Here is a 14,916-nt window from a genome sequence, read left to right as displayed (position 1 = left end):
AAGAGTGTGAAGAGGCTGCCCCGCTGGGACTGATCTAGAAGAGAAGGTAAATCAGTAGACAACGAGGTACACTTGGCACACAGAACAGAGACTGTCCCTGCTCGCCCAACACATTCCCGGCACGGGAACTGCTCCTCGTGAGAGCTACACCTTCCCTCGTGGGGATCTGCCAGTACCTGCCAACAGGGGCTCACTGGACACATGCATTAGCACCAAGACACCTTCACTGACTCTGCTCCCTCTCTGGGACTGGTAAAGCTGCCCCAAGTGCTAACAACCACCATCAGCCCTGCCCAAGGCTGGCAATTCCCTCGGCCCCGTGCAGGAGAGGCTTTGCTTTGCTCCTGGTGGAGCTATCTGTGAAATACCATCAGTGTTAAAACAACTGGTTTACCATAGACAGTAGTTACACCATTCTACACTACTTCAGGGACTGCTAACCTGGTTTGGGGACTACACAGCAGTGAAAGGTGTCTTATCCTGAGGGACCTAAGTTTGGGATAGACACGCGATGCAACTGCGATTTGTGAGGAAATGCAATGCTGCACATACCTTGCAATGCTTTTGGATATGCTGTTGGAGAAAGCAAGCACACCAAGGGCTGTCCAAATAAGTTTGTGAAATTCTGCAACAGATAAGAATGTTGAAGTGTTGATGGTCACTTTGCTTGCCTTGAACATTCAGCAGGTCAAGGGCACAATCCCATTAAGGTCAGGAGACATTAGTGCCCCTCACACAGCTCAGCACTGGCAGCGAGGCCAACAAGGTCACTTGTTCACAAATCATGGCACAGAAGGAATATAACCCACTACATTTTATGGGAATCCTCTCATTTCACTGCTGCTGATGGCAGACACTGATCCCATGGAATGTGGCTTTCAGGAGCAATACACTACTTGGAAACAAATCATGCTGTGCAGTCAAACTGAAATCCATTGCCTTTCAGGCTGGAACAGCTCTAGCATCTTCCCTCAATACCAGCTGAACTGCCCAAAGTAATTTCTTTCCCCTTCCCTTCCTAGCAGGAGGGGCTGAGGAAAGAGGAGAGCCGAGTGTTTCCTTTAAAGCAAGTATGTCATAACTTAACATCTGCTGCACTGAATCCTAGTTTGACAGTGCTCATTTCATGCCTCTTCCACCAGCACCTCAAATATTGCCCCAGTGTCCCAATGCACAAGGATTCCTCCAGAACCTCAAGCACTGTCCACCAACATCTACCTGCTAACTGTGCGTCTCTCTGGTGGCAAAGAATGATCACGAAGGGGAAAAAACCAAAAGTCACAACCTCCTGAGCTGTGACCAGAACAGCTTTCCTACAACTGAGGCTCCAAAGCTGTAGAAGAGGTAAGTGACAATATCTGCACCCTCCAAGCCAGGCCAAGCCACACACTCAGTGCCCCTGAGTGCCACACACCCCTGCAGATCAGCTGCCAGGCTCTGAGGGCAAGACACTCAACACCACAAGGATTTGCTTGTGTGCAATCCTCAAAAAGCCAATTTTTGTAATTCCTTCTGGATTCTGTGTCATTTAAGTGGAACTTGCCCTTCTAGGCAGTATGGTTCAGTTAAATGAGCTTCACAGAAGTAATTTGGTCTAAGTCTGTTACACACTAAAGTCAGTAATCTAGTCTAATCCACATAGAGCATTTCCCATCTCTGGCAGAGTACTGACCAGCCCTAAAATCCCTTCCAGTTCATTAGGAGCCCAAGAAGCTGGATAATGCTGGATGTAAGGGTTGGTCTCTGATGAAGAGACAAAGACTATTCCCTTGCAGACAGGGATTGGTGAAACTGAACCATACAGAAACATTTCACACTCCAGAGGTCAGCCCAGGCTCTGCTGGTTTGAATTGGACACACTGGCAGTTCTCACCTTCTCTAGTAACTCCTGTGCTCAGTGTTCATGAACAGATTGCCATGTTTAATCCCATCCTGTATCCCTCATCCCAGCCCAAGGCAGACTCGCCCCGGTGAAAACCATACTGCAGTCAGACACTGTCAAGAGCCACACACAAACCCAAGGGTCACTCGGTGTCTCAGACAAGGTATCACTCACTGGCAGTGCCTGGGATCACTCTGGACTGTCCCAGCAGAGGTTAAGCCAACACAGCCAGTGAGTCCTGCACAGGGGACAAACTCCACAGCTCAACCCACAACCCTTCAGAAGACAACTGCTGCTGCCAGCCCTGCACCCACACTGCACATCCAGGAGAGGCCTCAGCCTTCCCAGTCCCTGTCTCAGCTCCTGCCCAGACACAACTGCCTCCCAGAGCCCAGGGGAACACCAGGATTCACTCACCACCCACCACCTCCTCTGCTCCCAGTTTCCCCAGACGAGTGCTGTGGGATACATGGAACTGGAGCATTTACAGCTGTGGCTGGGAGTGGAGGGACACAGGGTGCACCAGGAAAACCTGCCCTGCAGCCCAGATGTTGGCAGCTGCCCTGGATGAGGGATGCCCTACCTTTCAGTGCTCTGGATGAGGAATGCTCTACCCTTCAGTGCATGGGTAACTCCAGAAAGGATAAACCACATTTTGTTTCAAAACTGACTCTGCTTTCTCACCTCAGCATCCCAGTTTTCCAAGAGAAGCACTGCTGCTTTTACAATGCATGTCATGCACACCTCTTTCCAAAAGAGAACTCCCCATCATCTCCAGACGCTGTCCCTTCACATGGGAGCTTTACTGAGTGTTCACACCATACCACTGCCAAAGGCCTTGCACTTCCCTTGGCTGGAGGGTTTGGTTTGGGTCAGTTTTTTTCAGCACTTCGCATCTGACCATGATCCTGCACAACCAGAGCTCCAGGAAGGTATTGATTTAAAAATACTATCCCCTCCACATATGCAGGGGTGACCTTCAGGCACACACAGACATCTATATTTAAATGGAAGTGTTAGAAACACTTCCCGGCGCTCGGGAGCTGTGCTCGGTCTGCAGTCATCTTCCAGCTAAATATACAGGGGAGGAAGCTGTTCAAGTGCTGCTGATCTGACGAACTGGCAAGTCACTTCCTGGCAGGACTCACTTGCAGCCACCAGCAGCAGAGCCCTCCAGGCAGAGGGAGGTTTGCGTGCGGGTGCAGAACAGCGACGTGTGAGCAGTGCCTGCTCCTGCCGGTGCTGCCAGCAGTGACATTTAAATGTCAGGATAGCTCCTGTCCTATCAGGAGAGATCAGCGCAGCCATGTGGAAAGGAGTCAGCACTGGCTGCAGTTCCTCACACGGTCGCACAGAACCTCTTTGTCCGTGCCAGGGCCAGAGCCCACGAAGTCATCGGGCACTGCCAGGGCACTGTGGGGACAGGCACCTGGGCATGTGGACACACACAGCATGGTGACAGGCAGGGATGGGCACAGGCCAGCAAGTGTTGACACACACAGCTCTGCCAGGAACCTCCTGTGGAGCACAACACGAGACACCCAAACCCATCCCCACACCTCAATCTGCCTGTGCTCAGCGACAAGGGCAAGGTCAGTGTCACTGCTGAAACACTGAGCACACTGCTCTCCAGACTCCTCACAGTTGTGCCCACACAGTTCTGATCTGGGTCACAGCTCCTGACAGCCACTCCTATAATCCTGGCCTGAAACACTTCCAAACCTCCCATTTCTGTGCTCCTCACACCAGGCAGAGCTGCACTGCTCTCGCACCAGCTGCTCCGTGTGCTGAGCACTGACACCACTGAGATCAGGCCACAGGGAGAGAAACTTGGTGCAGGTTACAGATTTGTTTACTGTGTGCCCAGAGAAATCTAAAGGTAATACAAAAAGCAAATTCTCCTTTGGACACTTGGCAGTTGTTCTCAAAGAAGCTACAAACCTATGTGTGGAAATCCACGACCCCAAACAGATCCTTTGCTCTGAGCTGCCCACGGAGCCCCAGTCTGTCCAGAGCTGTATTTGATTTAAAGATCACCAGGAATCCCTTACTCTCCTACAGAGCTGATCCACTTGACATCTTTCAGCAACTCCAAGAGAGGAAGGGGGTAAAAAACCCAAAACCAACCCAAAAACCAAGCCCAAGCCACACTCTGTGCCCTAAAACAAAACCAACCCTGACGTTACACTGGAATGAATGTCAGGAAAGAGCAGAGGAAAATAAATCCCTACAAAATGCTCCTTTTCTCAGAAAGACAAGAAAATCATTCCAGTTGTGTTTCCCTTCCTTTAAAGAGGGAAGGGAATTTAATAAAAAGCAGCTTTGCTCTCAGACCTTAAAGGCAGTGGTAATTAAAAAGCCCTCTGAGATACATCATGGTGCAAGACAGAACTATGGGCAGGCCCACAGACCTATGGCTCAGCACACAACTATCCCAAGTCCCACTGACCACTGACTTAGTGCCTCTCCTTGGCCAACAAGTGCCTTTAAACCCAGCGGCACAGCCTGTGGGCACTGAACAAGGCACAAGCTCCTCTGGCCACTAGACGTCCCTGTTCCTCCTCGGAGCGCAGCTGTGGATGTTCCCTTGCCTCACTGCACATAATGGAGCTATAAACAGGAAGACAGAAGAAGTGGCACTTTCCCCAGATACAGCACATTCTTATTACCCCATTCATGAATGAAACAAAAGTGTAACGCTCTCCAGATCCAACTGGCCACAGAGTGCAGTGCCTGCTGCTGTGTTACCCGAACTGCAGGTTCCCAGAGGTGATTTGGCATGGAGCAATTCTCCTGCAAGTCCAGAGCACCCTAGGAAAGAGGCTCAGTGTCCAAGCAAACACCTACAGTAACACTGGATGCTAATTTGAGTCTTGTTACTTCCTTGGTTCAGACACTTGTCAGACACAGACACCCCGTGTTTTATAAGACCAGGCTCAATGCTTTGACTCCTTTCTGCTGCTTAAAAGCAACTGAGTGTTGGAAGACTGGAAGAAAGAAAAGCAGATTAGTTATCTCCCTCCCCCATGCACACACACCAAGATTTGTCTTTGGTATATAACAAAAATAAACCTCCCACCAGAGACCTTGGAAATCTTGAACCTTTTTTCCCTCCAGGAGGATTTATTACTTTCCAATGAGCGGCTGTTCATGTGCTTCTCCTTCTTGTTCCTATTCATAGGGTCAGATCCTGACTAGCATGCACAACCTCAAAAGAAAAGAAAGACTGAATACAAACTGTTTAAAAAAAATAGCCTGTTAAAAGTGTAAGCTAACTAGGGGTTGACACTGCATCCTACCACACCAGGAGCTGCCTTGGAAGGCCTTACCTTGTAGGCGACGCTGTTGGAGGAGTCCACAATGATGAACAAGGGCTTCCTGGTGAAAGGGTACAGATCTCCAGGGTGAAGGCTGCAAAAAGAAAGGGACGGCTCACAGAGCACGAGAACTGCTGCTCAGCTGTGACAGTGCTCGTGTTTCTCAGCCCCACTCCTGCCCTTGTCTAAAAATCAAGCAGGTTGCCCATGCCCCAGTCCTCAGATCCATCCTCAGAGTAACTGCCCCACTAACCTGGTACTCTCTAAGATGGGCTACAGCACTTCTAATTGGCTCAAGCGATGTTTACCTTCTTGAGAAGTCAACCCCCATTAATCTGACTTTTGCCAGCAATAAACAACTTAAATCACAGTGATACTTTCTGAGTGTTTAAACCGTCATTCAACACTGCACACTCATTTCTCAGTGTCCGATGTCAAGTGTCAAGCCAACCTCCATTATGGTGTCCTGAATTGAGGAGTTTGAATTCCAGAGACATTTCTCTCTATTAAAGACAAGTTCTTCTGGCCTGCAGGTGTCACAGTGGCACTTACCAGTGCATCTCCTTGTAGGACTGGTTCCGCTTGTGGATCGCGTCCCCGTTGATAATGTCGCGGTTGCTGTTGGTCAGAACACCTCCAAAGTCATAGGGACCTGCATGTGGTGAAGGGAGAGCTAAGATCAGCAGGGCAGTTCACCTCTGACAGGAGTTAGTGGTCACATGAAAGGGAGGAAGCAACAACAAATCCCAGAAAACAAAGGGAATCTGAGCTACTGCGGCTGTAGGGAGAGGAGAGAGGAATGTGGAGACTTCACTAACTGCATGTGCCACTTTATGCACTTTTAACAGGTTCAGCATCTATCAAATAGAAGCGATCAATGCAACTTCACAACTCCTAATTTAATTATTCACTATTTACCCAAAAACATAGTACAAAAGATCCAAATATTGGCTCTTATTACACCACAGAGCAAAAGGATTAAAACCCATTACACATCTGATACAGGAAAATCAACACCTTTGTAAAATTACTGCATGAGTTTGTATATTCCAGATGCAGAATTGGATCAAAAAATCAGGCTAAATTAATCAAACAGAATAGATACGCTACTGTCACTTGCAGTTCTAACACTGCAAAGGGGAGAGGAGAGAGCTCAGAGTGACAGAAGGACAGCACAGTTGTAAGCAGATCTCAACTCTGCAGTGAAGCTTTGTATTTTAAGATCTCAAGGCCTGAGATCACAATTTTCACCGGCACAAACCCTGGGCATGTGTTCCCATGGCAAGCTAGAGAAACATTCTGCTACGTTTGCCCAGCTGAGCTATCTCTTGACTGTCTGATGGAGAGCAAAGGTGAAAGCAATGGCTATAAAACCATCAAAACCTGCACGATACCAAGAAACATTTCTGCCGTTGACATGGGTATGAAATGCAGACAAAGTATTAGTTTTCTCATTCTGTTACACATCTGCAGAGCTGGTTGAGCCACACTTGGCTACCAAGTGCAGTTTGCTGAGGTTTGGGTGTAAGACTCCTTTGCACTTTCAGAGAAGCTTTGGGGAGACAAGGCAGGGCAGACAGACACTAAGGGGTGACACAAGGCAAGGTGGGCAGCCCTCTCGGCCTGCCTGGGGGAGTGCAGAGCTGAAGGGCTTGGGGGGGCTGCAGCCCTGGGGGCTGAGCCCGGGTGGTGCAGAGGGAGGGCTGGGGCTACCACAACACGAGCAGGGGGGAGCACACAGCACAGGCTCTAAACACACCGCTCAGGACCTGTCACCAGGCTGCAGCAAGCAGCAAAATGTTAAAAGCATTCAGAAAAATCACTGCCACAATCCAAAGCTGCCAGGGATTTTTTTCTTCTTTTAACATTTTGAGAGCTCTACACATCATGCGCTGGGGAGGACAAGGCATGCATCTTATAAAGGAATGCAAGTCTCAAACAGATGAGGTTTGTACGGTATTTAGGATGTTACAGAGTTGTGTCAATTTTTTTCTGAAATTATTATGAACAGATCTTTGGACTGTGTGTACTTCAGCCAACCAGTTTTCAGCTTTGACATTGGAGCTGCATCCAAATATTCTGCTAGATTGCCAAGAACAGGAGGATGAGGTGAGGGGAATTGTCAGAAATCATGAGAAGGGCTTGAATTGTCAGGCTAACAAGTGTGCAAATTGAGCAGTCCCTGCAGCACTTCAGCCCTTCCACCACCCATCTCCTGGTGCTGGGGTTGGAAAGGATCACAAAGTGCCACTCAGCCTGTTCAGGAACTTTGCACTGATGCATCCACTGAGCCACGTGGTCTTCAGAATTGGGGAAGGTTTTAATACTTCAGATGCATCAAAAACTGGATGTGCCCTTTGGAAAGTTCTCAGGTTAATGCACACTAATCAAACACTGTTGTTGGGGGGGGAAGGAGCTATCTTACTGAGCAGGCAGGAGAATCAAATTGACTGGTCTTTTAGAAGGAGCTTTGTGACATCTTTCTCGGTCACTTGTCCTGGAACACGGAGAATTCAAGCCCTGTTCATGACAGGGAGCATTCCTTTATTGTACCTTCACTATCCGAACGACCTGATGGAAACACGCCCGTGGCAGACAGGTAGATCAGCAGCACACTGTTTGCAGGCAGCTCCTGGAAGTCAGACAAGGGGAGGAGTGGCAAGGGGAGAAAGGCACAGGTTTATTTCAGTAGTCAGACATCACCTCCAGACACACATTGCTGTTCCAATGCTGCTCCTGCCTCTGGCTGCCCTCCCTGCCCCTCGCACGGGCAGCACACATAGGACACCTGATGCCATGTCCAACCTCCACACAGACCCCACAGCTCATATCAGAGGGCCAAGCAGCTCTGAAAAAGCATCTGCTTCCACACAGACTATCTAGCCAGACTGAGGCTTTCCAAGATCTGGAAATCAAGAGCTGCCAAGATCCATGCAGACCCTAATTCCCAGACAATTCCCCATCCTAAAGGAAGGTTTGTTTCCAAATACCCCAGAGTCTGTGACATCTGCTTCATCCCCCTGACCCTTCTCAGCTGGACAACAAGCACAACACACCCAGGTTTCAGTACAGACCTGTGAAAAGAATCTATTTCCCACTTCTCTGTGTGCATGAGGGAACAGATGTTTTCCATGTCTGCAAGAGGCTGAGCATGCAGAAACCCAAAATTCTAAGTAGTAAGGATCCACTTCCTTCACCTCACCACTACATTGAAGCAAACTGAAAGTTGTTTCTTTACATGGTTCATACTTTGGTTTTACTAAGCTGCTGACTTGTATGGTCACAATTAAGCATAATGAGCTCAGAAACTTTATTACATTAACATAAGCACATCAACTGTGTCAAAAAATCTACAAATGTATAGATTCCTGGCATGGAGCAGTGGGCAAGAAAATAAGACAGGCAGATAAAAATACAGCACATGCAGGAGAGACAATTCAACTGGATATAGGACTGGAGATCTGGCAGCTAAACAGTGCTGAGGAGCAACAGTTTCCTGACTTACTTCCTTGCTTCTGGATTGTTTGACATGACATGAAGTAGAAAAATACTAAGGTTTTTCTCTTCTCCACATTTTATTGTCACATACCATCCTGGCTATTTTTTATTACAAATAAATTCACAGTGTCACGCACCTTAAATGATGCTGCTAAAAATGTATAGAGCTGGCTAAAAGTTGGTTTGTAGAGTAGGTACTTGTGGGGGTTTTCCCTCCTGGCTGGTTTCTCTGTCGACTCCTGTTAAAACAAACAAAACACCACTCAAAACCCCCAACAACCAGAGATCACCCAAGCAGTTCCACAACCCACCAAATTTCCACGTATTAGGATGTTCATTTCCAAGACACTTCCCACACAATGGTCTGTCCATGCTGCATTCCCTACTAAGCAAGGTCCACAGTATTCAGACCAGAACTTTGTATCACCTCTCACACTTGCTACCTAAATCTTTCTTACTCTCTAAATATCACCCAAGAAAGAGTGAAAAAATTTACTCTTCATCTCAAGTAAAAAAACTAAAATCTTCCTGTTTGCTTTTTCCCCCATATAAAATATTTTTATGCTTCTTCTGAAGGGATATTAACCTTCAGATGACTTGGAAAGCTGATGAATCCACAAGTCTGAGCTACTCTTCACTAACCCCTAGCGAGAGTTACACCAGCTTTACTAACCTGCCCTGCACAGTGACCGGATGCTGCAGGGACACACTACCCAAAGCCAAACAAAGTCCCAGGGAAGCGCTGCTGCCAGGCCTGGCACTGAGGTGGAACTCACCTGCATTCCAGGTTTGTTCATCTGTGTGGCTAAGTTCATTGGTTCTCTCTCCAGAGCCTGCAGCATTCGGAACATGTCGATGGTCAATTCACTGAACTTCACCTGCAAGAGAATCAGTTTATTCTGCAGACTGGGCAGGATTCTTTGAATTATGCAGGTAAGAGACCCCACTGCACACCAGACAGACCACTCTCTCTCTCTCAGTGGTCAGTGTCATCTTGCACCTCCAAAGAGCTGAGTGACTTCTAGCACAGCTGACAGAGGACAGGGTGTTTGTTACTGGCCTGCCAGGCAGGTCACCACAGAGCTGACCCTGCTGCCAAACTAGACTTTCTGGGGTGTTTACAAACCAGGTGCTGAAATGGCCACATGCTGTGAATTCAGGCAAAGCTGAGAAAGATGCACCAAGTGTGGTTTAGATACAATGCCCTTGCTTACTGAAAAGAGAGCTCAGAGAGAAGTCATGAAGTTGCAACTTCACTATCCTCACTATCACCTAAAAATCAAGACCATGAATGGTCTTGTGAAAACCCTTTCCTGTTGCACTGGAGTTGCAGCAAGCTGGAGTATGTTATGGGAAAGGCTAAGTCAAGCTTGTTCTAGACATACCCCAGAGGCCTCTCATGTTTGAATGCTAAGAACAATCCAGGATATGAAAATCAATTCTATGCACTGAATTGACACGATGAATATAAGCAATAAGAGGTCAGCACAAGGGTCTAACATCTAATGGTTCATTTTTAGCTCTTCTTTCTGAGAACCTTTTCTTGCTGCCACCACAAACTTCACAACAAACACATGCTGATGTTGGTCTGCACTGGAGTCTGTGCGTGGTCAGAAGGGATGTCATGGGGGAAGGACTCTGAGCTCCACAGACACCCCCAAGATCTGTTACCTGGTTGTTGCAGTTCCCAATGATCAGGGCATCTGCAAGAGCAAGCTGTCCCACTATCATGCCCTGCTCCAGCAAGGGTGCTCCTGTCTCTGAGAGCCTGTTAGAGGTGATCACGATGGTGTTGTCATCATTCAGGACCATGACAGGGTCTGCCTGAAAAAAGCAACCGCAACAAACCAGGAATTCAGGAAAACATCCAGTGCTGCAGTCAGACAAACAGGTCTTGTCTCCCACAGCAAACACTTCATAGCTGAGGCAGATGATTTAAGCTACTTTGCCATACCTGTATTTGTGTATTTGCAGGCTACAGGGCAATGCCTTCCCACCTGGGAAAGCAAAGCTCTTAGGGCCTGCAAGAAATACATGGCACAGGCACATGAAGGGACAGCAAATAGAAAACCACACTGCCTCTACTGACACGGACTCAGCTTTGGCTTTTCTATGCCTGCAGAGCCAAATGTCACCAACAGCCTTACAAATTCACACAGAGTAAGCTAAATATTCCTGCACAGAGAAGAACTCTGCACTGTTCTAGTTTGCCTTCCCTTCCTAGAGATGAACAGCACAGGAGGTGAGTGAGTGCTAACACTGCCACCCGTTCTGGCAGGGTTAGATCCTCCTGCTCACAGCTGCCACAGGGCAGTGACTGAGTGGGGCAGGAATCCTGTCCCTGCACGTGGCACATCTGCTAATTGTGAAGGCAGACTGGAGGCCTCAGGAATGAGAACAGCATTGACCTTGACGAGATAAGCCTGTATCCCTGAGACTAATGAGGTAAAAACATCTTGTGAGAATGGACTACAAAAAGAGAATGATTAGCTTGTATCCATGAGAATAACGAGGCAGACATCATCTGAGAAATGAAGATGTCACTAAGAAGAGAATGTTTTGGGATAACAAATAAGGGCACATGGAAATAGCTGTTAACCAATAAATTAGGCATTACCACATCACTGACCAACAGGTAATAAACACGGTGTGTGAAAAACAGTACAAAAGAGGCACTGTAGAGATGGTGGGGGATTAGAAATAAAGTTTTGCTGTCATCACAGCTCCTGTGTCTTGACTGTCTCGACATTCACAGAGAGGTCTGTGACAGCTCACCACACACAGCTGCTGGCACAGGATCACTCTGGCATTCTCACCTCAATAAACGCTGCCACTTCCTGAAGAACCAGGTTCCACTCCACCTGATCTTCAGTGTTAAAGCGATGAGTGTAGTCCTCAATTTCATCCGACAGCTCCTGTGTGAACAGACCAAGGCAGAGACAGTCACTTCTCCAGCCCAGAGCTAACGCAGCCAGTGACTTTACACGTGGTTGGCTGTGCTGGCCCTTAGGGGTGATCAATAAACAAACTCCTTGGGAACAGATGCAGCAGCCTCCTGACTAACATGCCAGCCAAAACGCTCCTTCAGCAGACAGAATGCCAGCGTTACACTCCATTTTGGCAGTGGAAATTGGCTTTTAAGTGGGTCCAAATGCAAAGAGTCTCTGGAGTTAAGTATAACTATCCCACTCATAGCTATGTCACTGGTTATTACCATAAGCTATGGATACCAAAGACTCAAATTTCAGCTTACAAGTAACTTTAAATACAATGAGAAAGGGAATGGTGTGGCTGTTTTAGCTGCTGCTAAGCTAAGCTAGCAGTTCATGGAAGCTCAGACACAGAGACAGCAGTGCAACCTACACAAAACTGTCAAGACCAGGAGCTGCTTGCAGCAAGGTTGTGAGTGGGGCTGGGAAGCATATGCTGCGAGGAGCAGCATGCTGTTCCTTTGCTGCAGTCACAGGGCACCTCCCTGTCTCGGCTGCAGCTCCTGGATTATTTTTTTTCACTTGGTGTTCAGACAATGCTATCAAATCATTTGAGCTGAAAGTGTCATTACTGAGCGTCTGAATCACAGAAGATATTCACTGTGCTGGATGTCAGACAGACTAGAAAATCAAGGATCAGCAACCTCCCACCCCTCAGCACTTCCAGCCTCACTCTGACATACCTTCACGAGGTCCTTCACCACATCCATTTTGTTGAGAAGGAGACAAACCACTATGAACCTTGCATAGTAACGCAGCTTCTTAACCACCAGCTCGGGCCTGAACACAACAAACACAGCACAGCCAAAGGTGAGGCTAAACCAGAGCAGAGGCAGGAGCAGGGGCAAGGGAGAGGAGGAGTTTGAGGCCAGAGCAAGGCTTAACACTGACTGTGGCTGAATTCATGTGGTGATCAACAGCTACTTGGCTGCTTAGAGGTTTGTTTGAAATTGAGTACAGGGAGACAAAAAATACCCTAAGGAAGCCACAGCCTCTCCCTTCTCCACAGTCTCTGTATGAGGAAGGCATGGGATGTCATGCCTAGCTCCTCACACCTGGTTGTGCTGCAGTACTAGCTGGTGTTCCCCTGAGAAGCCTGACTAGAATTGAGTTCCTCTGCTTCAGTCCAGCTGGCCCAATCCCAGATTCCATCCTCCTTTCAGGGCCCAGCACTGACAGAACATTCCTTCAGTCATACAGCAAAACTCTTACTTATCCTGAGATATTTTTTTTATCATGGCAGGAGGATTAAAAGAAACTTCCTTCAACAACACAGATTCTATCCCAGTTATACTCATACTACAGCTTGTAGCTACTTCCATGCACTATTCCAGTCTTGGAAAAACAAGAGGATCCATTCAGACATACCTGTCTTCTTTGTTGACTTGGGAGTAGTATGACCTCTGCCTAATGGCTGAGTAGAAGGAGAACGCCTCGTTGAGATAGCTGGTTTCCGAGGTGCGCAGGCTGTGGGGGACAGCCGGGTTAGCTTCCTGCCTCAGGTGGAAATCCATGCCAAGCCCTCCCTTCCTGCCCCCTCAACCATCCTGTGCATCCGTGGCAGAACTCCCTCCTCAACTAACACCATGTGGAAGCCAGACTCCCATTCCCTGTGCCTGCTGGGAAGCCAGATTTCAGAGCTTGGATCCCACTTCAGGCAGCAATCAAAGCTGCCCGTCTTGCACCCAGATGGACAGGTGATGAGTTCATTGAGAAGTTGAAAGGAACGTGAAGCTCCCAAACTCATAAATCACCCTTTGGCCCAAGAGTGCAATGCAGCATGGAAGACACTTTGGAGGCAGGAGAGAAGTCCTCAGGCAGCACCAGTGTGAAACAGGCTCGCGGGTGCCTCTCCTGCAGCACCCCATGCAGTCAGTCCCAGGGCCTCCTGGTCCAGACACAGCCCTGTGCCTCAGCCCTGTTCCTGAGTCTCCTGACTGCTCACCAGGGAGCTGCCCCTAACCCTGCACCCCCCACTGAATCCTCTGCTGGGCTTACTTACTAATAATGGTAATAGAGCTGCCCAATCTTGGAAGCAATTTCCCCAATTTGCCACCTCTTCAACCCATACCGATTGTCCAATACTTGTCTATTTTGCAAGAGAGAAAAGAAAGATTAAAAGGCATTCCCGAATTCCTCAGAACACCCACCAGACAAGACAAAGAGCCACCACAGGACCAAGCTCAGCTCGCTCCTGGCCAGCAGTCCCTGGCAGAGCCAGCACAGCCCCCACACCCCAGAGCAGGGACCCTTTATCTTGCATAACGTGGTGAGAAGCAGACACGAGTGTGTTGCACAAAATGCACACAACAAAAGGTCACAACTTCCCGGGAGAACACTCCGGCTGCGCAGCCAAGGGAAGGTGTGAAGGATCGGAGCCCACGCTGCAGAGAGGCTTCACACCACTCCAGATGGGCTCTGCTCTGCAGAATCCATCATCCCTCACCCCCTCGGCAATGGATTAAAGCACCAACACTCAGGTGCAGCTAAAGGGTCTGCTAAGAGAGCCACACCAAAGACTCTGCAGCGTTTCAGCTCGTTAGCCTGTGAGCACTGCAGGAAGTGGCTGTTCTCTCCCTTCATGCTTGAACAACACAGTGAGATCTCAATCTGAGCCGGGCCCTGGGCATGCCAGAGATTAAAACTGCACTTAAACCCACGACTCATACGCCCACAACATTCCCTTCCCGAAGTCTGCCTACAACATTCCCTTACCGGTGCTGCTGTTGGAACTTCCAGAGCTTGGTGTAAACATCAAATGTTCGCCCGAAATAGGATTGCCACTGCTTCTGTCCGTACTGAGGTAAATCCCTGCAACAGGCAGCGACAAAGGCAGAATTAGGCAGTGGATTCCAGCGTGACAGCAGGGTTTGTGTCAGTCAGAACAGCTTTGTTAGGGATTGATTTGAAACACTTCAGGATTCTGCCTGCACCCAGAGCTATGATTCCTGGCATTTCTCCGAACCTGCTGGCACTGCATCACCCCAAACACGAAAGGACCATGTTCCTACGTGCAACAGGCAGCGACAAAGGCAGAATTAGGCAGTGGATTCCAGCGTGACAGCAGGGTTTGTGTCAGTCAGAACAGCTTTGTTAGGGATTGATTTGAAACACTTCAGGATTCTGCCTGCACCCAGAGCTATGATTCCTGGCATTTCTCCGAACCTGCTGGCACTGCATCACCCCAAACACGAAAGGACCATGTTCCTACGTGCAACATTGAAAACAT

At 48.4% G+C, this 14,916-nt stretch overlaps 1 protein-coding gene across 1 annotated transcript in view; it reads right to left on the bottom strand.

Annotated features, from left to right (window-relative positions):
• Positions 1-14,916, bottom strand: part of SCAI (suppressor of cancer cell invasion) — a 23,050-nt gene that overhangs the window by 1,526 nt on the left and 6,608 nt on the right. Inside the window, exons 2-14 of the mRNA XM_009070188.1 lie at positions 14,403-14,498; positions 13,690-13,776; positions 13,056-13,154; positions 12,371-12,467; positions 11,514-11,612; positions 10,369-10,521; positions 9,474-9,575; positions 8,835-8,936; positions 7,753-7,831; positions 5,752-5,851; positions 5,212-5,293; positions 553-625; positions 4-34 (exon numbers count right to left, since the gene is read on the bottom strand). Coding sequence (XP_009068436.1) covers positions 4-34; positions 553-625; positions 5,212-5,293; positions 5,752-5,851; positions 7,753-7,831; positions 8,835-8,936; positions 9,474-9,575; positions 10,369-10,521; positions 11,514-11,612; positions 12,371-12,467; positions 13,056-13,154; positions 13,690-13,776; positions 14,403-14,498 — 1,200 coding nt within the window. The remainder of the gene's footprint in view (positions 1-3; positions 35-552; positions 626-5,211; positions 5,294-5,751; positions 5,852-7,752; positions 7,832-8,834; positions 8,937-9,473; positions 9,576-10,368; positions 10,522-11,513; positions 11,613-12,370; positions 12,468-13,055; positions 13,155-13,689; positions 13,777-14,402; positions 14,499-14,916) is intronic.

This window comes from Acanthisitta chloris, unplaced genomic scaffold (assembly GCF_000695815.1).
Source record: "Acanthisitta chloris isolate BGI_N310 unplaced genomic scaffold, ASM69581v1 scaffold21842, whole genome shotgun sequence".
In the NCBI taxonomy this organism is placed as follows: Eukaryota; Metazoa; Chordata; class Aves; order Passeriformes; family Acanthisittidae; genus Acanthisitta; species Acanthisitta chloris.
The sequence above is the reverse complement of the archived record's forward strand: the minus strand, read 5'-3'. Positions and strand labels throughout refer to the sequence as shown.